We start from the raw sequence: 21,924 nt of genomic DNA on the forward strand, positions 1-21,924 counted from the left end.
CAACCTGTAGGTACAGTCACGTAACAACAATGCTGTTACCAATAAAAATCTCTGAAAGTTCATGTAGGAAGCAAGAATGATTCTCTTAATAATAGGTTAAACAGTACAGTAGACCTTCATACCCAAACTTCTACCAGCAATATTTTATTACTTTAATCTCATCTTCACCTTCAAAATATTAAGAAAAGTACAAGCAGACTTCAGTGGAAGTGATAAGTGAGCCAACACGCAGTTCAGCAAATACTACGCCATGTCACTAACAAAAAAGTTGCACAGCTAACTACAGAACGCAAAATTTGGGATGAATAATGCTGTAAGAAGTCTTTTCAGTCTTGGTACCTCTCGACTGCTAGCATACCTGCTGGAATTTAAACAGAAAAAATGAACCCTGTGGACTAACACAGAGGCATCACTCACTACCTGTAGTAAGAGACTTAAACTTCTCTTTCAAAGCTTTGGAAAGCTTTTTCTAACAGATTCACAGTTGCCTGCACAATTCCAATTCACCTCAAACAAGAAAAAAAAAAAAATCTAAGGACACTCACATCTGTGCCTGCTGAGAGACTCAGTGATGTGAAAAAAGAGGTAAGGAGGTAGAAATGAGAAAACTGCTGTACACATCTGAGTCTTCTAACCAACTAATCCACACGGCACATGACAGAACAATTTGAGTATCCAGTGCTGGCAGCTTCTTCCATGTGCTCCATGCTGACAGACTGCACCTGACCAAAGCAGAATTACCTCTGTTTCCACACAGGTCTGGGCTCCCCTTGCTGGCTGCATGTCACGGACTGAGAGTAGCAGCTTGGAGACTGCCCAAAAACCTCCCAGGGTGCTCTGCTGAGGGTTAACACAAAGTAACACATACTGAAAACACATTAAAATTAAACCATGTTCAACAAATGGACTTCCTGGAACATCCCTGAGAGTCATGATTGCTCCACCGTTACCACAGAACAATGTTTTTATGGCAATTCACCAGCCTAAAGGAAAAGCAAGGCTCCATGTGCCACTAATGGAGCACAGTATCAGACCACCCAGTCGTGTATTTACAACCTACCACAAGATACCACGAATGCTACCCTGCAACCACTTGTGTTTCTGGGCACAAAAGCCAGCTAGACATACGGTTTGTTAGTTCTCATTCTAACCTGGCTGGTTTTTGCTAGGATCCTTCCAAATAAATCAAGGAGGGGACTTGCTTAATTATGGAGATGCAAGGAGGTGCAAGAACAGATTCAAATGTTTAGCTTGAGGGTGTGGAGTTATTTTTATTAGGGAGAAGACACTGAAGAGGGAGTTATCTATCACCTCCAAGTCATCTAATAGATGACATCCTGTTTCCCTGAGCATCCTAATAATCATACAGCAGGTCACACGCCATCAGAAAGCCTTTCCCAAGGCCACTGTTCAGCCCAAACCCTTCATCACTCTTTACCTGTTGAAATAGAAGTAGCACCATTAGCCCTGACCAGACCCCCTGCAGACCCATCAGTCTGTGCATCTGTCTGTACAGGTCTTAGAGCCATCAAAGCACATCAGCAGATGATGCCACCCAGCTGATATTTCTCCTGCACTGTGGGTGACAGTAATCTATCAAACAATCAGGAAAGGGAGGGCACGTGTAGAATAACAGCCTAAGATCTGATGCAATTTCTTAGGCAATGTTTGTTGCCTAATGTTTGTCCTTTGGGATCACTGAAAGCTAAGAGTAATGAAGTAGACACCAGCTAAACTAGCTTCTATGTGTAACTGTTAGCAACAACCAGAGAAGATACCTTTAATTTTACCTTTTGATTTTTGTTATCTCACGGCATTGCTGAGCAAAACGTTTGGAAGCATTGTAAGGAAGAGGACAAAAAGAATGGATGCCTCAGAGCCAAAAGCAAGGTGTATCTCCACCTTCCCGAACAGAAGGAATGCTTTACTTATTGTACCACTTTATCTTCCACTAAAGCAGTGCCGAGGACAGTTACAAAGCCAGTGCCTGTTTCCAGTGTGCCAAGCCTATGGTAGGATGCAATCCCAAAAGCCATATCATGGTCTTGGAGGAGCAGTTACCAAGGTCTTTAACTCTCTATTCTGATCTGTAGTCCACCTTATCATATTTATGTTGAAGACCTTGGTGACATTGTTGGACAGAAATGTAACAAGTGCTAGCAAGGAGAGGGCATTGGCATCTGCCCGCAAAATTGATTCTGCTGTGGTATGAGTGTGCATCCACATAGATTTCATGGCTTGCTGAAAGCAGCCATGAACAGAGTCCCCATGCAGCTGCAGGTCCTGAAGTCCCTCTCATCACTGGTTAGTGTTTTCTCTTGACAAGATAAGGTGTTGTGCATAGAGGATCAGCTGTTTCCAACTGAGCCCACCCTCCTTTCTTAACTGAAAAGTTCTGGAGCTAGAAGCAGCAGAGCAGGAGCCGTTTCTCTAGCTCCTGGAAGACCGGCCTGCTCCGAGGGATCATCTCCCATCACACCAAGAAACAACAGACACAAAGCCTGTTGGCATGAGTGCAAAGCACTGCCTAAGAAAATCTCCAAGTCCTACCTTGTGTGTTTAACCAAGACTCCTCCTGACTTCCTGGCACCTGTGTAAGTGCCATGTTATGTTAAAGCAAGCATCTCTTCCCAGGCCTTCAGGCTTCATTTCAGGTTAAACACCAACAGTCCCCGTTTGGACATTAGTTTATGAAAGTTGTTTTTTAAAACAAGTTTGAAGACAAAGGACTTTGACAAACTCTCTTTTCATCAGTTCAAACATCTGAAAGAAATACAGACCCATAGGCTTCCTACATGGTGATCATGAAGCTTTTTTCAAAGCTTCAAGCAGCAATGGAAGTATGTGGAAGATGGACATCAAACCAGCCTAACAGAAGAAGAGGGAGCTTCTTGGCAGAGATTGCAAGTGAGCCCCTGTCACAAGGTAAGGAGCATACTGCTACTCTCATTGGGAAAATTCAAGCTGCAAAGCTATACTTGTATGCATCAATGGTTCAAAATGCTTCTCTTCCAGGTATTCCAAATTTTTTTTAAAAAATGATTAACTTATCAGGTAATCAGCCTTTCTACTAATTGCAGGAAATGACTGTACAAAGGTAGGCAAAGAAGCTTTACTCCTGTACACCAGAAGGCTTTTAATTACTCAGGGCATCCTTTCAGTTTTGAAAGCATGCTTTCATCTGACATTCACCACTCTAGTCTGCTTAGGTTTTGCTTAGTGGGGGAAATATCTCAGAGAGGAAGGAAGGGATTTAAGCCGTTCCTCACACCTCTCTGTGAAAAGCAGCAGAACAGTTCATCTGCAGTTTCCTTCACTGCACAGGGATCTAAGCATTGCTAAGGACAAATACAGACACTTTTAAGATTAGAGGATGCTGTCTTATGCATGCTGCCAGAGAGTGAATCAGCCAGCCTAGAGTGGGCAGAAGGGACCTCCTGGCTGGAGGCTTTGTAAACGAGCATATCATGAGAAGGACAAACAAGCTTTGTTCCCTACAAGCCATACCAACAATGGACAGTCTATCACCCTAATGACACAGAGGCTTGATATATGATTTTTTTTAACTACACATTTGAAATACTTTATTACAGTAATAGGATCTTTGATGACTTGTCAGACACTTGTTTTTTGCAGTCAGTCCCTAGTCTTTGTAGTATAAAGAAACACAAGCATTCTGACTTTTCTCCTGTACAATACTCCCTGTGAGAAATGTTTCTTGCAATCACTCCTCCCCCTCAAGCCTTCCCAGCAATGAGAGCTTCAGCTTACAGATTCGATTGTATTCTTACAAATGTCCATATCTGATGCTCACTGCATGCTTCAATACAAAACACCATTATCTTCTCTCCTTGGTAGAGCTAACTTGCAGACACTGGTGACAACTTTTGCTGTTCCCAGAACACCACAGAGATAAACCAAGCATTTGACAAGCCCCTTTTAAAGTAGTTTCAATCTCTCCTTGAGGAATACAGTCACTGTAGCTGATTTTGGTTATGTTTATTGTCATCTATGTTCAGGTCATCCCTGTGTCATCCCTGTGTTCACCCATACTCTCTCCTCCCCACAAACTCAGGTAAAAAAAAAAAAAAAAACAATGGTGCTGCCTGGCACTACAGACTTTGAGACCTGCTATGAAGTGTGTCGTTTACATGTTAGGATAAACATCAACTAATGCTGAAAGAAAGGCAGTAGCTCACACCAACACCTGCACATCTGATCACATCAGGATTCTGCACAGCCCTGAAGGGGAGAGAGTTGCTGATCCATGACAAAGCCTTTGCACACCTGTCTGTACGTACAGCCAGCATACATCTGGCAACCTGTCAGTAACAAGACAAACTATTTCGAAGTGACCCACAATGTACTGAGAAACACAGGAAAGAACATAAAAAGGAAACCTCAGTCCTAAAAGTATGCTCAGATCACATTAGACATGTGAAACTATTCACAGCCCATCAGGTATTTTCCTTCATGGAGCATGAATCATGCTCAGATGAAAAGAGCACTATAATTGTAAAATGAGGGACAATTTGCACAAAGCTCTGAAATGTCAACAACTGCTTTCACTGTAGATGAAAGCACTCAGTGACTGTGCTCCACTCTCTCATTGTATTTTTTTTTCTAAATCATTCATTTCCATTGCTTCTGAAAGAAGCATGCAGCACCAACAAATTAGCCAAGAAAAATAATCTTTCGGAGAAAATTACCCAAAAAAATTCTAGCATGTTGCCATGTCAGAGAAACTTGGCAATAATGGGAAACCAGTCACATTCCCCAAGACTGGGTAAAGATGTTGCAAGTCCCAGATCTGCTGCAAGCTTTCTGTGTGATCTCACACTAGCCACCTTTTCATTTGGACATTTAAGAAAACATGGCAGATCTTCCTATGTCAGCTGAAAACAAAGATCTTCAGTTTTTATGACACATAGTAATGAACCTTCAAGACAAAACACTTTCTTTGGAGTTTATAATTCAAAAATCCTATTGGACAATAACAGAGAATAAAGTATCCCATTCCAAATTGTCCCAGGGAAACTAAAAACGAAGAAGGAAAATGAAGATTTAACTGTCATCTCACAGTGAAAATAGTCAGCTTTCAGTCTGCAAACCATAAGCCAACATCAGTTTCTGCTTATTTGCCTTTCATCAGCAACTTAGTCAGCTTATGGAGTAAAGGGGTAAATTCCAGCCACGAGGGGTTTGTTGCTTCACTGACAAAACAGTAAAGTAAGTAGTGTTTTCCAAAACACCCACTACTTAAAGCCCTTTAAGAAAGAAAGCATTTTAATTCACTTCAACAGTTTTAGGACTGTAATATCACACCCAAAATAGCTGCTATCCTTGGCATCATTTCTCTTCTACAAAAGAATCTAAAGAGCACACAAAGCTCTAACTTGGAGAGGTTTAAGCTACTTCTGAGAGATGGGAGAGACTAATGAGCAACAGTTACAAGCATGCACCTTCTTGTTCTTGTACATTTCAGAAATCACAGAACGGCTTAGTTTGGAGGGGACCTCAAAGATCATCTGATTCCAGTCTCCCTGTCAGGGGCAGAGATGCTGAATGTACACATGTGCACAATTAACCAGACAAAAAACATCAGATGTAGGTGACTCCTTCTGCTGTGCCATTACCTAAGCCAGAGAAGTTTCCCAGTTTCCGCAGTTTTGCCAAGACTTTCTGGACATCCTTTATGCTTGTGTCCTGTTGGCTGTACAAGAGTAACCTTTTGGCATCTGAAAATAGGCGGGAAACACTGGTGGAAAACAAACAAACGAAAAACAGCAGTCATCAGTTCTGTAAGCCAGTATCCACAGACAAAATTTCATGTCCCAGTTTTAAACTTCAGTCCCTCCAGTTATGCCATTGCTCTCTCCAGTACAACGAACCCTTTCTTTGGTCATGATTTCCGGGAAAATTAAGGAGCCTAATTAAAGATGACTGCTAAAGCAGGGTCAAACCAAGTTAGATTGGTAACCTCCAAGCATTTGAAAGCAGTTCAGACTGGGACGGATAGGGCCTCCTGCTGCTTGTTAACTCCTTCCACATAGAAGCTCAATATTTTAAATATGCCGTTGTTCATTTTCAAGTGTTTTTCCGGGTTGCAGGCACCTTTTGTTCTGCATCAAGTTTAGCTGGCCTGACACTACAAACTCAGCAAACAAGGCAGGGTGTAACAATGCTGACCGTAAGTGGAGCTTCCAATAATACATTAGCCAGCAATAAACAAGAAGGAGAGTCCTGTCAGATCCTACTCTTATACTGTTTCTCACTCCTACACCATTCATCTCAGAGGTTTGTTAGCCAGGGAAAGGGGCTCTCTGAAAAACAGGCCTTGCATCTCACCTCTTTATAGGCTGACCTCAGAATGCTCAGTAAGAGAACAGACTTGGCTCTCAACAGCACAGGATTGCACAAAGAACTGATGACTTCAAAATATGCCCTTTCCATGTGCTCCCCAAAGAAAAGAGATAAGGAAAAAGCAGGCAGACTCACATGGACGCATTGAAGTTTCCAACAATACCAGGGGATTCCCCTGGTGTTGGGTAGCGGAAACAAGGGTTGTTGGCATTGCAGATGATCCCCTGTATCCAGGGCAATGTTCCTGCTGAGGGCATAGCTTTGTTTGGGAAGTGACCTAAAATCAAAACAAAATAGTTAGGAGACAGACACAATACACATGTCAGATATAACACTATGTGGTAGAGGAGGGCAATGGCAATTCTGTCCAGCTTATTGCCTCACAATGCTTTTAAGAGAGTGTAATGGCCAACATCAAGAAGGCTGAGTTGATGTTAACTTCTCTGCACAAACCTACCTCCTCCACTTAAAAATTATACTTTGTTAGGTGCATAAAGCCCTCAGCTACCCTCCACTTTGCACCATTATTTCTGGTCATTTGGTTTTCAAAACTCTCTCCTCACTTACATGCATTGTAAGTGCAAAAGCACAAGGTCAGCATTTGTGAGGTGCCTGTGTTGGTTTACCTGAGATAAGTATGTCACTGCTCTCACAGCGGTTTGAGTTTCAGAGTTCCAACACTTATACACCTGCCTGCCAACTACAAATTTTCAATTCTTGCTATTGAAGACCTACTTAAGTCATACTTCAACATTCACATCCTGCTTATGCTAGAAAATCTGGTGAGAGTTAAAGCGGTAACGAACTGGCCATGGCAAAACTCCACCAGTATGACACTTGTACCTGTGAATCCCATGGCCTCCAGAAGAAAGGCTTCTACCATATAATCCTGCTTCCAAGATGACTTGTCACTCTGCTTTCTGCAAATGAACCTGCTTTCTTACCCCCACCCAGGGAGTGGAAGGGGAAGGGATGTTACACTGTTCCTCACTATCTCTCACATAAGACAGCTCCTCAAGACTTTGAGACTCACATTCCCCATCCACTGCTCCCAAAACCTCACACTCCTGTGCCTGTTTCATCTTCACATGCCTGCTATTAGATGGGGAGGTGGCTGGCTAGTCCCACAGGCACAGCAGGAGTACCAAATCCCCAAAGGATGAGAAGTCAGTGCTGCTCAAACCCAATAAGGCTGGATAGTACAGTAGTGGAGAAGACAGTGTTGGGGAGAAGACAGGGAGCTTGTCAGCCCTCCCTGGAGAAAGCCAGGGACTCTGTCCAGGAGAAAGATGAGGAAACCAAAGGTTCATTGTTTCCAGTACCAGGGGACTATTAGTTCCTAGTATTCTTTTCAAAATAGAAACACTATTTACCTGAATTATCTGGCTTTTGTTTCATTTCTCTTTTTGTAAGAAGAGTATGGGGAGGGTATGAAAGGAAAAATGCTGAGACATTCAGATTATTTTCCTAAAATTTCTCAAAGAAACACTTTCTCTCTCCTCCATGCCTTTCACTTCACATGGATAAAATTTTACATGGATTAAAAAATAAAACTAAAAGCAACATGAAAACAAAAACATATAAGAATTCATGGTAACTTTCTAAACTCAGTGAAGCATGTAAATGCAGTTTCCTAAAGAAGAGTAAAGCAGAAATTACCTTGTTCTAAGACAACTGTGTTAGTCAGAAGACACAATTTATCAGAACAACTTTTTCAACTGTATCACATCTAGCTCTTCTGTATAAATTAGTCTTTTTTTTCTTCCAAATGAAGTGCATTTTGAACGCCTTGAAGGGTTCACAGGAATGGAAAAGTCAAGCTCTATAAGACACAGCAGCAGCCTCACTAGAAGTTCCTCTTGATAAAAGTACTTATACACTATATTGAAACAAAACCCTAATGACATGAAAGTGATGACAGGCTATCACAGTTTGAGATGTCTTCTCTGGCTGATCTGGTGAAAGCCACCTACCTATCTTTAAAGTTTCCAGAAAAAGGTTCCTCATATCAGCAGGGAAAGAAAAGTCCTGTCTGGTAAGTCAAATTAGAGAAATGGTGCAACCCATGGTTCTGCTCCTTTATCTCCAACAGAAAGAGAGCTGAAATTCTTATCAGTTTATTAAACAAACTGTACCACTAAAATAACTAGGCTGTCTGGAGGTTGCAAAGCATTTGCATGAAGTTCTGTTACTGCTATGATCAAGCCTCACTTGTAAGTCATTTTGTAACAGCACACAGTGCTGTCACCACAGATAACAATCCAGTTCCCCTAAAGGCATGCACAATATTGACACAGATCCCATCATGAACTCAAGGTTTCTTTCCAGCATTTCTGCTCACACTCAGCAAAAGAAAAGTTCCACTACACGACACATATCTGTCAATGTATGAGAGAATAATCAGTTAAACCAATCCAGTCTTAAATGAAAGAATTTAGTTTCCATTTTTCTGAAAGCTTCTGAGAACAGGGGAGGAATTAACCAGAAAGCGTGAATTTAACAGTTAGTAGATACTCAACACTCTACTATTGTTGATGCCAATAGAGGGAGAAGACAAACAAAACTTTAGTCAATAAAAATGAGAAGGAAAAAGGAAGACAGGTGAGAGATAATTAAAATTCTTCTGACAACTGGTGCCAGACCAAAGGATGTTCAAAGAGGCTAACTAACAGTCCCAATCCTATATTACACTCACTCTGAACGGCTGAAAAAAAAGCAGCTCTTGCTAGGGTTGAGTTTATATCCAGCACAGCCAAAGCTGGCAAGAAGTACCACTGAGACTGCTACCGTTCTTTGTACCAACTGAGCAAATGTGTATTGTTTCTCTCAAGCTCCACGTCCATACTGCAGACATTTCTTCTAGTTCTACTGTAACAGTCAGCAGAGGTAATTTGAATTTCTAGCAGCAAAGTACAAGATTGCATTTAGAGAAATTTCAATTACCCTGCCAGCCACAAAACAGAGTTAGGCAGTGAGACCACCAGTGTCCAAACCACATAAGGAAGTTGCAGACATTATTAGCACTTAACCTTTGAAAAGCTAGCTTAAAAGCCCAGTAAGCAACATAAAATACCCCAGATACTTGCAAAGAACCACAGGGTTAAGTGCTGTAAGAGCTAGTTCTTTACCTATTTTCAGAATGAAACAATTCAGAGTGCCCTCCAGAAACACGCTGCACTGACCCTTAGCCTTTACCTTGTAGTAATCAGGCAAAGGAAAGATAAACAAAGAACTCTTCCATAGTCAGCTAATTGAAACATGAAGTCACTACCAATCGCATTTAAGATTAAGCATATTGCTTCAATGAGTTCTGCTTCCTAAATCAAATGGCAACCATCACAGTCATCTAGAGAGCAAAAATAAGCTTCCTTTGATGGAAAAGCTGAAATGTACCTATCTATGATGTAAAGAGAAAAATACAACAGTTTTTCCCATAAATGTGCGACTGCTGAATCTACTGAATATAAAGTCGACACTGTACAGTTAAAAGTGAAATTGCTCTTCTGTTCTTTTATGTAATACATTAGCCCACGTTACTGTCTGAAAATGAGATTGCTTTCTTAGAGATCTGAACACCACTTTCTTTTAATGCAGTCACATGCAGAACAAGAATGAGAAATAAAGCTTAGGTTCTGTGTGGGTTTTGCAGCCTTGTCACATTTCCACAGCAATTCCTTGGCTAATACATTATATATGCAAAAACTCAGAAACGGCAAGAAAAACAGTAGCAAAACACAGTCGTAGAGGAACATTAAGTTGTCAGAACATTCTGCAGTCCCCAAAATTGAAAGAAAGCAGCCACTAAAACTTCTCTGAAGATTATGAAGAGGTATGCAACCATTACCCCTGATCTTTGTCTCCTGCCAGTTGGCACTGCTGCCTTCTAGCCTTGAAATAACAACCATTCTGGGTGCAGCTGCTGTGTTTGGTACTTACATTCATGTTGTTCATAGGGCGGATATGAAAGTCTTACAGAGATCAGGATGAAGAAGATAAACAGAGGCCAAGCAACTTCGATCAGCAACTGGAACTGGAAACAACAAAGTATTAAAATTCATATCCAAAATACAGGGTAAAACAGAGTTTCCAGTACAATCCACTTCTAAGACAAGATAGTTTTGCAAGCACATTCTCACATCCCTTTGGTTATGCATTCCAGGATCAAAAAGTTTGTTCCTACAACTTCAGAGAACACTGAAAAATTACAGGTTTTTGTTTGTTGTTGATACAGGCGAGTTACAAGATTAAACCAGATGCATTTAACACGGGTTATTTTTGGCTTTTTTAGTTCTCCTCATCCCTTGCCTGAAAGAAATCTCCCTATACTCTTCCCAGAAATCAGCTGGTTTTCTGGCCTCGTATTTTAGAGCTAATGGGAAGCACTTCTATTCCATCTTCACAATAAACAACTCAGCTCTTACCCTAACATTAGGGATGAATATTGTGCCAGTGCATAGCTACGCTAAATCATTTCTGTTAGATACATATATTGTTATCAAGGGAGCAAAGCTACTAAGCTTATACCTAGTATAGCAATTACTGTTTGGTTCTAATGTATTTATACTCTCCAAGACAGGTAAACACTGTAAACACTGGAATACTCATAGTTAAAGACAGAAAGAGCTCAGTTGTTGAAGGAATCAGATAAGAATAGACGAAAAGGTTTTACTATTAAAAACAGAATATTTTTTTAGGAAATTGAAGCACAGGGAAATTCACTGAGTGCTGCTATATCCTAGAGAAGAACATGGACAAACCAATAATTGAACTCAGAGCTTCTGAGACATAAGCAAAAACACTTGAGGCTAGAGCTTCACCTGTTATCCCTTCTTTCCCATTCCAGAAAGACTGCCTAAACACACTCCAGGTAAGCCATAATACAAGGAAAACACCGTTTTTTTTATGCTGCAACATCTTGCGCTTTTTCCCCTTGAGGGAAGGAAAAAAATGTTTTCTTGGTCAAGTGAAGAGAAATCTTTTCACCCTCTCTGGAAAAAACATCTTTTAATAAGATACCCATGTTGTTTTTACAAGCCAGATGGGATAAGATCTGCAACCCTGTGGAGAAGATAGTCCCCTCACAAATGTGTTTTCCTATTCTACACTGTTAACAGTTAAAACTAGTCTCTCAACACAGAGCACTCTAGGAAAATTTAAAGGTAAGATTTCACGACTACTGTACCTTGAATAAATCTCACACCATAAAATCAATACACCAAAACGAATGCCACAGTCCAGTAAAGGAAACCATTTATGTATTTTCACAGATACCCTTAATGGCTGATATCCAGCCTAATGGCACCATATCCAGAAATTAAAACTGAATGTCATTCTCACCAGCACTTCTGGCAATGGTATCAGACTCCACAGGATGAGTTTGGGATAGCATTTCCCACCTGTTATTCTTGTGGGAATAACTGTGGTCATTGGATAAGAAACTCCACTGAAACCATGCTAACAGAGGTGTCATAAAAATACCTCCATTTTTATAATGGACAATGACAGTGGCAGGCACACAGCCACTAACAGCAGCAAGCTGCACCTCTGAACACCAAACATCTGTCTGGCTCCCAGAGGACAGAGATGCTCAGCACTAGGACACCAATAGGCCAAGAAGCAGCACAAGCCATTCCCTCTGCCAGCACTGGTGGCTGTGCTCTGGTATGCAATACAGCCCTCTGTGTTACCCTATCTGTGTCACCTTTACCATCCTTACCCTGGTAAGGAGCAGGCATCTTATACATGCCACCATGCTACGCTGGAGGCAGAATGATGCCAGCCGGGTTTGCGGAGGCTGCCCAGTGTGCCCAAGCAGTCTCACTCCTGCAGCTGCAGAGAGAAAGCACTGGCTGCAGCCCTGGCTTGCACAAAGAAACATCCACCCCAGCTCCTCTGCTGCACAGCCAGAAATGGCTAATTGCATAACCCAGAAAGTGACCACGTGCATGCTGCATGCGAAGTGCTGTACACCTCTGCATACACCTGCACACACACTTCCAGCCTTCCCAACTCACAGGCAAAGGAAGGACAGAAGAGGGAGGCTGTTTGGACTGGATCAGCTGTGCATTTGCAGCTGAAGGCTGATTCATCACAGCTGCACTGAAATGCTGCTCCATGAGACACAGCCAGCAACTGCTGAAACATGGGGTCAAACTTAATGTATACGTAGAACTTCAATAGAGAGCCTGGACCCTTTGGACAGCCCCTTACACTATTCAACAAAAAAACAAAGCCTCTTCCTTTCATTCCACAGAAGCTCCCTTTCCCTACCACTTCCTGGACTTCCCACAGCAGTAATTACACCAGCACTCTTCATATGTTGCTGCCTTTGTAGAGATGGACACATCAACACCAAAAGGGACGTGCCTGACCCAGGCTCACACTAAAGATATAATGAAAATTGAGTTTCCTCACTTACTGCAGCCACTAGACCAGCATGGCTGGTGAATCCAAGCGTCACTTCTCTGCCACCTCTGCCTCCCTTGGAAGAAAAGGAGGAACACCACTTCTGCAGACAGCAGCACGTGGACCAGAACAAGCTACTCATAACTTAACTGAGACTAGTTCCTGAAGCACATCCAATCTGTATCAGTTGGCTAGTAATGGAGGATACCATTAAATATTGAGATCAACACTTTGTCAACAGGAAATCAGTTGAGCAAGAACTAATCAAACTACCATCCCATTTCATTTCCCGCCAGTGTCCTCATCTTCATAGTCCAGCTTCAATGCAAGGAGCTACCAGCTGGTAATCAGCCTTGCCATGCAAGCTTGAGAGGTCTCCTCACTTGCAAGACAGCAGGAAGAGACAGTGCTTTTACACAACAGTGAACCCTGAACACAATTCTTTTCCTGCTCTCCCCCTGTGTACTCCTTCCCCCCCACTCCAGCGCTGTTGGAAGTAATCCAGTACAAAGTAACACTTGAATTGCACACGTCAGGCTAAGCTTCGGACCCAGCTTTCGCAACATAGCCCAAACTCACTGCAGCAGAAGAGAGAGTTCAGTCAGAAGCAAGGGAAACCAGACTTCTTGTGGGAAAAACAAGAGGAATCAAATTATTTTTGGGCTACACCTTCAGTAAGTACAAATGGCTGAGCAGCACTGCCAGAAAACCCAGAATGCTGGTCTCCTAATAGATGACAACTGTGCAACCATGAGACCAGCGTGGCTAGAAGAGATGTTCTGGTAATTCCCTGTCTTTGCTTAATGGGCCTTCCCTTTTGATACCTGCAGGTGAAGCCCAAATTAAAAACATTTGAGCAAAACTCTGGACATAAATCATAAAAACCTGTGATGATAGGCTGCTTTTGCTGTGAATTGACTAATAATACATTACAGACTGTAAGCGGTAGCCTTTGAGCTACTCAATGGGAAACTGATACAGAAGGCGTCAGAAGGTTCCAAAAAACAGCTGAACAGATCCAAGATCATGACAGAAGTACCAAAAGAAAGGTCTTTTTCTGCTTACAAGTAGATGCCTTCAGCATTTTCGTGGCATTGCTAAAAATCGGAATAAACTTCTGTTGCCCACCTTACAGCTACTTGACAGGACGTGCTACGCCAGCCTGTTTCAAATAACCTTCAGACTGGATGCATTAATTTCAGAGGACTCAGAGGAAAAAAAAGCCATAGCACTCAGCTCCTCTGAAATCTCCTCCTGGTTGAACCAGTTAAAGTTTGCCACACAGGCTCCATCAATCATAAAGACAGTCTGGGAGGGGGCAAGAGTAAGATTGCTAGTACCAAGGGGGAGAAGAAAGTATTTTCAGCTCTAAAAGCCTAGGTTACATAGGCTCTTAGAATAAATGAGAACAGCATGTACTTTAAAGAGCTGTAGCCACTGTTGAGACTACTTCCTCCAATCCATTGCAACATTCTTATAAATTATGAAGCAGTTCACAAGGTTAGGATATTAACCGCACCCCCCTCCTCCCCTTACCCCCAATACAAGAGAGCAGACAGCATCACTCCTTAGGGCTGATGCAGCCCACAGCTTATAAGACGGGCTGCTTTGTCCTGAAAGATCAAGACAATTGGATAAGGATAAAAACTGCCACTTGCATAGAACTTCCCGCCACCCTTGACAGCCCTGTAACCAGAGGTATTGAGGGAAAAAAAACAAACAAAAGAAACCCCAAACAATCCTTTGTCTGGTTTCATTTGAATACTTTAACAATGGGACACATTCAGCTCTGAATTCACAGGACACAAGTCCAGTGACAAGTCTCAGACATTTGAGCAATGACTTCAGAGACTGCTTCCATCTCCACCAGTGAGTATGATAGCGGCCTCTCCCTTGTGACTCTCAGTTTCTAAAGCAACCCAGGCCCAGACAGCTGGCAAACACCCTGACATTTGCAGGGTTCAGAAAGCTTATCAGAGACACCATTTTCCACTCACCACCTCAGTAACTAACGTTCCTCTCACATTCTCTGCTCATACCTCCCCAAGGTCAGATGTAATGGGACAGCTCCTCTGCACAGTCCTGTTCCACAGAACATGGCCCACTGCAACACAGTTACCCCTGAAGCCCTAGAGGGGCTGTGCCTTCTTTGGCTTTAACTGTGTGCAGAAGTCATAGCATCTTGTGAGGTCTCATTAATGTTAAGACAGAAAGCCTTGAGGAGAATACACTGGATCCATGCTTCTCTGTTCCTGTCTCCACACAGAGAGACTCCTGCTGCTTATTGCCTACTGTAACAGGTATGTCCATACTGATAACAGATGGTGAGGCCAGCATTGAGGCTAATCAGAATGCTCCTTGGAAGCAAAGTGTCAGTTTCCTGGATTTGTCTCTACACAAATGTGAGAGCATGTCTCATGTCAACTACTTAAAGTAAACCTTCTGTTGAAAAGTTTCACAACAGGCTTGTGTGCCTCTCCTTGATTAGAGATCAAAAATGCTTGCTATTGCCTCTAGCAGAGGTCCCAACACTGGGAAAACAACCATTAGACCTTTGGCCACATTACGAAGTGGCTGAATTTGTCTGCTGTTGTTGCAGCTTACAGCAGTCAAAAGTGTTTAGAGTCCATGCCACAGATACACAGCCTGACAGTACTCTTCCTGAGGAGCAGGCAGGTCTCAACAGAGTCACTGGACTTACATCCCTCCCTGCCAGGTTGGACAAGTATTTCAGTACTCTGACACACCGGCATCCAGGGGCAACTCTAAACCCCCTCACTCTTATCTGCTAAGGATTTGAGTCAGCTCTTTGAAAAGGCAGATCAGCTGTTTTGCCAGGATCCTCTAAGATTTGAAACACCAATACGCAGGAAATTTTCCCTTATTTCACTTGACGAGCAAGCCACAATGCTGGAACTTAGACAAAAAACCCTTTGGCTAATACTTACAGTCTGTCTTCTTCTGTAGGTGAAGTTCTTCCATAGCAGCAATCCCAGCTGCGTCCAAAACGCCATCGTTTTTCAACAATGCCTTCCTCCCTTTGTGAAGCAGCAGCAGCAGTACACAGCAAGGATTTTGTGGCTGGGCATTAACTAGAAAGCAAGAGTTCAAAGGGAAAAATTATGCGAGATGAGAAAAGGCAACAAGACTGAAAAAGGCAGAGGCTGTGAGCTCATGAAGCCTTGCAGCCAGCCCCTCACTGCATTCCCCACATCTGCTCTCTTTCTCTATGCACTCTAGCCAAGTCTCATAGGTTCAAGAAAGCTCAGATTTAAAGAAAAAAGCTTCTCTCCATATTTACTTTTCTAATGGTGAAAAACATTTTGCCAAATTAGGTATGTCTTTGTTTGGCATTCCAACTAATACATTTGCTTGTAGAAGAAAATGCTACGCACTTAACATGCAAGGGAGAAACATGCATCTCCTTGGAGGCAAGTGACCCTGAAGCCATTCATATTTGGATAAAGTGAATGGACAACTGCTATTGAGTCAGTGTAGGGTCTTAAAGCCACTTGGTCTCCACAGCTGTCGTGAGCAGTATGCATTCAGTATGCACCTTGCAAATGTATGAGAAAGTAAAAAGGATTCAAAAACACATTAGCTTCTTTGGTGGCTTTTAATAATAACACAGTCTAAGCTTGGGTACACAGAGACTTTCAGGAAGGCTCATATACAAAGATGAGCTTACAGTAGATTGAAAGCCATTAAATCTTTTATTATTATTATTCCAAAATTTATTTAGAATAGCTTAATTTACTTTTGAGATTAAGCCATTTCAGATTAAGAGTACTTTCCTTCTGAATAAGTGTCCATGCAGGGATTTAACTAATTCACAGCAAATTAATTCTGGTTTATGCTCCTCAATACATTCTGTTGACAGTCTCAGTGTTAACAGGACAGCTAGCAATCGATCCAAGCACACTATCAGATAGCCATTCCCCCTAACATCGGCTGAAGTGGGAACACATGCTATTGATTCTCACGTTCCACATACCATTATCACAGACCTATTATTCAGAGATGCATGCCTGACTGCAAACTGCATTGAAGATGTTTTCAAAATCCACAAACACATTATGAACTTAAGCCTTCTTCAGAAAATGCTTTGACCATTCTCGCACTGGAACAAGATTAGATTAGATATAGCAATTCTGAATGCCAGCTTTGAGTAAATGAGTATTTGCAGCTTTTAAGTTTTACCCACAATTACATCCATTATTACAACAGCAGATTAAAAAATTGTCGTATAGCATAGGTCTCTGCTACACAAAAGTTTCCCAAACACTACAAACAGGATAATTAAAGTCTCCACGCTGAATTCCACAGAAAATTATACTGTAGGATCACAACAGCACAGCAGCGTTTTTCATGCCAGAATAAGGGAGCAAGAACAGTAACAGACAGTACAGTAACAGAACAGTAACCTACAAAAACCTACAAATTGAACCTCATGTCTCTACACAGGCAGCTGAGCATACAGCCAATAGGGGCTCATTGCTATAATTCACTGCAGTGAACAGTGCTTGCAGATGCTTCTCTTCATAGAGAGATGCCCAGCTGATCTGGCAGGAGAGCTTTCCTCCCCCTACCCTGTGCTTCCTTCTGGCTGGAACTCCTGACATTAACACGTTCCAGCTGTGTGCACATCTGCCTGGTAAACAGTGAACTCCCAGATGCACTCAAGTGAGGCACTGTAACAGCTAATAGCGTATCAACAACATAAAAATGCCACTCTGTAATACAATTAATGATCTGCAGCAAACTACTTCCCAGTGTTTTCTACCAGATACAGCTAAAGACCAAATTCCACGAGGAAGATAACAGAAAGGATCTTCCAGGGAGCAGCAGAGAGCTTTGGCTTCTCAATGGAGTTACATTCAACTCTTTCACTTTAACACTCTTCATAAAGACAGCAGAAAAGAATTTGAAGCAGTTTAGGGCTGTCTGAGCTAGTCACAGGGTAGCAGCTTTATCCATGCCAGCAGAAATCCAAATGTTAGTTCCTTGCAATTGCAGCCAGTCCCCATGATTCAAAACGTGGAACAATTGCTTTATGGACTTTGTAGGGTTCATACTGCACTTTGCAGTGACATAAGGGCACATATATGATCATTTAACACCTCTCAGCTGATCAGCAGAAACCTGTGCAACTAGGAAGACTTGGCTGTGCCTGCTTGGATTTCAGCTCTCTATGAAGTTCAGCTAAACATTACAGAGAACAAAGCACAAAAAAAGTTCTGGCTTTCAAGCAAGGCCAGTTTGTCTGGACACAAGTTTTAAATAAGGCAAAAATATTCATTTGTAAGGACTGTAGCTGATGATTTGAAAACCTGTCCCATATGTTGACACAATAAGCTAAGTCTCTACATTAACCAAAGAGACAAGTCCTATCACCAGATGTTCACTGAGAGCACAAAAACTGAACCCAAAGTGCACCCAGTTCTTCTTCTTCTTCCAGCCACGCTGGTATTACAGCTTCAGAAACATTCAAGTCCCAGCATCTCTCACAGATGGGGGTAACCCAGGTTTTGCTGATGCCTGTATCTGTCTCCAATTTTGATCTGTATCAGAGGCTGACACATTTGGTTCACTGCTGATACAAGTTAACTAGGTCCACCTGAATTACTAATGCCTCAGAAAATGCTGCGCAAACTAAATCCCAGGCAAAAATGGGTTAGCGACATTTCAAATGCTCTTCTATCAGTCAGAAAGCAAGGATTACAAACCAGAAACACAGAAAACAGTGGCAGACCCAACTCTCTCAGCTCAGCCGGAGCTGTAGTCCACACAACAGCGAAACCCAACTCACTATTTAGTACTGCTGTTCCAAAGCCCACAGATACCAGCTAGTTTTCCTTTTCTATCACACCTAAGGAAAATTTCGTTAGCCAGCAGTGTGCACCATGGATCACTCTCACCTCTAAAAAAGCAGTAATATTTCTGTTGAGCACAAGAAAAGCTGCATGAATTTGCCAAAGCAGTACAAGTTTCCTGAGATGTAAGGTACAACACCTCTGCTGAAGAGAGGGATTTATACCTGCCAAGACTGAGCTTACCTCAAAAATAAATAAATAAATAAATTAAAAAAAAAGAACACTCTTATTTTCATGTTTTCATAGGCAATGTGAAATTGGAACAATTTCCTAAGCTGTTACAAGTAGTGCAACCTAGCTGCATAAAAGTCTGCTGTGGACATCCAACTTGCACAGCCAACCTTTTCCACTGCGTGAACACTGCTTGTTTTCCAGTGCAGTTACAACAGCAGTTGTAAGTTTACAGGCAAGAGGCTTACTTCTATTCATCACTCAGAAAACCATTCTTGTTTAGCTCTGCTTCAGCATTTCTCCACCTCCTTAACACAACTGCATAGCTTAGACAAAATGAAGCATAGCAGGGGAGACTCAAATTGCCTACATCTTTGAGATACACCTGGTCTAGTAGATCAGGCATAATGGGCGTTTACAGCAACATACTGAATCGAGACTCATGCCCTGTGCAATATGCAGATAGAACAAGAACTCAGTTAAACAGACAGCCAATTAAAAGGATCATGAGGCCATCTCACATCCAACCAGCCAATAAACTAGTACACAGACCTCCTAGCATGCCTTACCAGCATGCCACTCAGATCTGCAAACACATAACATGCTGTTTTTCCAAGCATTCCAAATCTTCTCAATTCATAAGAAAACACAGGAGGCATTAAGCAAAAGAAGCATCCAAATACTCCCTCAGATCTTTGGACAGAGTTGTCTCCATGTGCTTGTCCCATGGACTGTCCCTGCAGATGGCTTTTCTCCCCACTCCAGAAGCTCCACATGAATTCCAGACCTATAAGGCTACAAATCCATCTGAGTGTGCAATTCAAAAATCACTTTAAGAGATAAATACATGAAGAGATGAATTCTGAAAATGCTGACAGTGAAACACTTTGACCAACCCTGTCTAGATAAGCACTATCACAATCATCAAGAATAAATTGGCTACTGAAAAGTCCATTAGCTGGTACACCGAGAATAGCCAGACCCAATCAGTCTTAAACACAAAGCTATGTATTTTTACAGCTGTAGATTTTAAGAGGAAAAAAAGGTCAAGTGGAAGAGAACCAATTCCCCACCCCCATGCCTGGTGTCTGTACTAAGTAAACATAAAACAGCTTTCAAAAGCAGCTTTCTGCAAACAATGCAGCTGTTTGCTTTCTTCTGGGGGCAAAAAAACCTTTCCCCTGGAGAAGAAATCACTATTTATACAGGGAACAAAGCAAACCTACCAAACCTTACGGGAGTGGAACATTTCAGGATTCTGGCAGAAGGATACAGAACTTTTTCCAGCAATGACTTAAACCAAGCCCTGGTCAGCAGAGCTAAAAGCTTGTACTAGTTAACAGACTCACAGGCTGCCATGAAAGCAGTCAGAAGCCTTCCATCCCATCCTCTTGGCCAGATTTCCACATTGCAAAAGTTACGACCACTGGCAGCTCTCCACAGACCAAGTAGCCATGGAGAATACTAGTCCAATATCTACAGATAATGCCCTTTGAGGGGAAAAATAAAAATAAAAAACATTATTTGCTGGGTGCAACATACATCTACTACAGCCAGTATTGTCCCTCTACTGCAAGCAAACATGGCCTAGCACATTACACACATGATCTCAAATGAAAAACTGTAAATGTGCTTAATAGCAACAGCCTTTCTGTAAGTATCTACCAAATCAAACAGCCACTCTTCAAAAGAAATGGGACAGCTGAGGGAAAGAACACTGGCTGTGAGCAGAAACGTCCTTTTGGTGAAGACTGAGAAATGACTTTATTTCCTTTATGTAGAACCAAGCTGCATTTCACGGAGCAAACAGTGTCATGAGCCACCTCAACTCTGCAAAGCCCAGACACAAGAGCAAAGTCACTCTCAGTGCTCCATATGCCACCAGCTGAGATCAGGTCACCATGACAGAAGGCAAGAGAGAAGTGTGTGCCTCAAATTCAAACAAGACAAACTGTCAAGAGAATTGTCTGGGCATTTTAGGAGTACAGGCACTGATTAGAGCCAAGAGTTGAGCTACATCACCCAAATCAGGGTCTAACATCCTAGCTGCTTTCTTGCAGAATACCTGGATCTCAGCTTATAATTTCTTTCCAACTAGTAGCTATGGATAGGACACTAATACATCCACCTTTGCTTTGTACAGCCTGAGGCTGTAAGAGGGAATAAGCAGCAAGACAAATATTAGAAAGAAACCTTTGTTTTAAATCTCCATGATTTCCAGTAAGAAAAAAGCACTTTGCCTCTAAACTTCAATAAATAGGAGGTGGAAAAGGAGCGTTAGTCCAAGTGCAGTTGAGAATATGCTTGACAAAGAGTGACTGAGGACAAATGCAAACCATCACTTATCACACTGTTATGGACCTAATTAGAGATGATCTCCACAGCAGAAACAGACAATGCGTGAAGAACTAACTCATGAGCCCATCTTACAGTCAGAACAACTCAAGTAAAGTCTGCGAGACTAATAGGAGCAAAATTGACATTCAAGTCTCTAAATTTCTCAAGAAGTCAAAAATCTCAAAATCTACTGGAGCTTCAGAGAAGAGGAGAAGCTGTACCCTAACAATAATACCTTTCTAGAAATAAGAACACTGACCTTTCAAAGTCACCTTCTAAATCCAACATTCTGAACTAAGTTACAAAAAGACGCCATCAAAAGCATTAGCAGCATGTTCAAACAACTCACCTGGAGTGCCAAGCAAAGCAAAGGCAGAGATAAAAACTCAACCAGTAGATGCTACACACTTGTCTCCTGGTTTAAGCACTGTTGGATTCTGCAGCAATAACGAGCAGTGCAGGGTCAGCAGAGGAGGTGTGAGCTTTGAACCTGCAGCCTGATGCCTGGGATGCAAGATCATTATCAGTAAGGCCACACAGGCACTGAAAAAAGCAATTCTTTCGTAACCTCCCCATGGAGGACTTCCATTTCTTTCCCATTTGCCAGATGAATATCAGGCCAAGTTTACTATTCTGCCTAAAAGTTCATTCAGTGAGAAGGGCCTTCCTCTTCAAAATCACCTAGACCATGTTTACGCCAACTGCTTTTTGCTAACAATATGATTGGAGAGCTTCTGGGTCAGCAGGCAATAATTTAATTAGGACTACAAACAAC

At 42.0% G+C, this 21,924-nt stretch overlaps 1 protein-coding gene across 1 annotated transcript in view; it reads right to left on the reverse strand.

The window, feature by feature from the left end:
• ABCA1 (ATP binding cassette subfamily A member 1) overlaps positions 1–21,614 on the reverse strand; it is an 83,058-nt gene extending 61,444 nt beyond the window's left edge. The window contains exons 1-5 of the mRNA XM_010725981.3: positions 21,499–21,614; positions 15,717–15,860; positions 10,300–10,393; positions 6,499–6,640; positions 5,637–5,758 (exon numbers count right to left, since the gene is read on the reverse strand). Coding sequence (XP_010724283.1) covers positions 5,637–5,758; positions 6,499–6,640; positions 10,300–10,393; positions 15,717–15,782 — 424 coding nt within the window. The 5' untranslated portion in view covers positions 15,783–15,860; positions 21,499–21,614. The remainder of the gene's footprint in view (positions 1–5,636; positions 5,759–6,498; positions 6,641–10,299; positions 10,394–15,716; positions 15,861–21,498) is intronic.
• Between the last annotated feature and the right edge of the window lie 310 nt (positions 21,615–21,924).

Source organism: Meleagris gallopavo, chromosome Z (assembly GCF_000146605.3).
Source record: "Meleagris gallopavo isolate NT-WF06-2002-E0010 breed Aviagen turkey brand Nicholas breeding stock chromosome Z, Turkey_5.1, whole genome shotgun sequence".
Classification (NCBI taxonomy): Eukaryota; Metazoa; Chordata; class Aves; order Galliformes; family Phasianidae; genus Meleagris; species Meleagris gallopavo.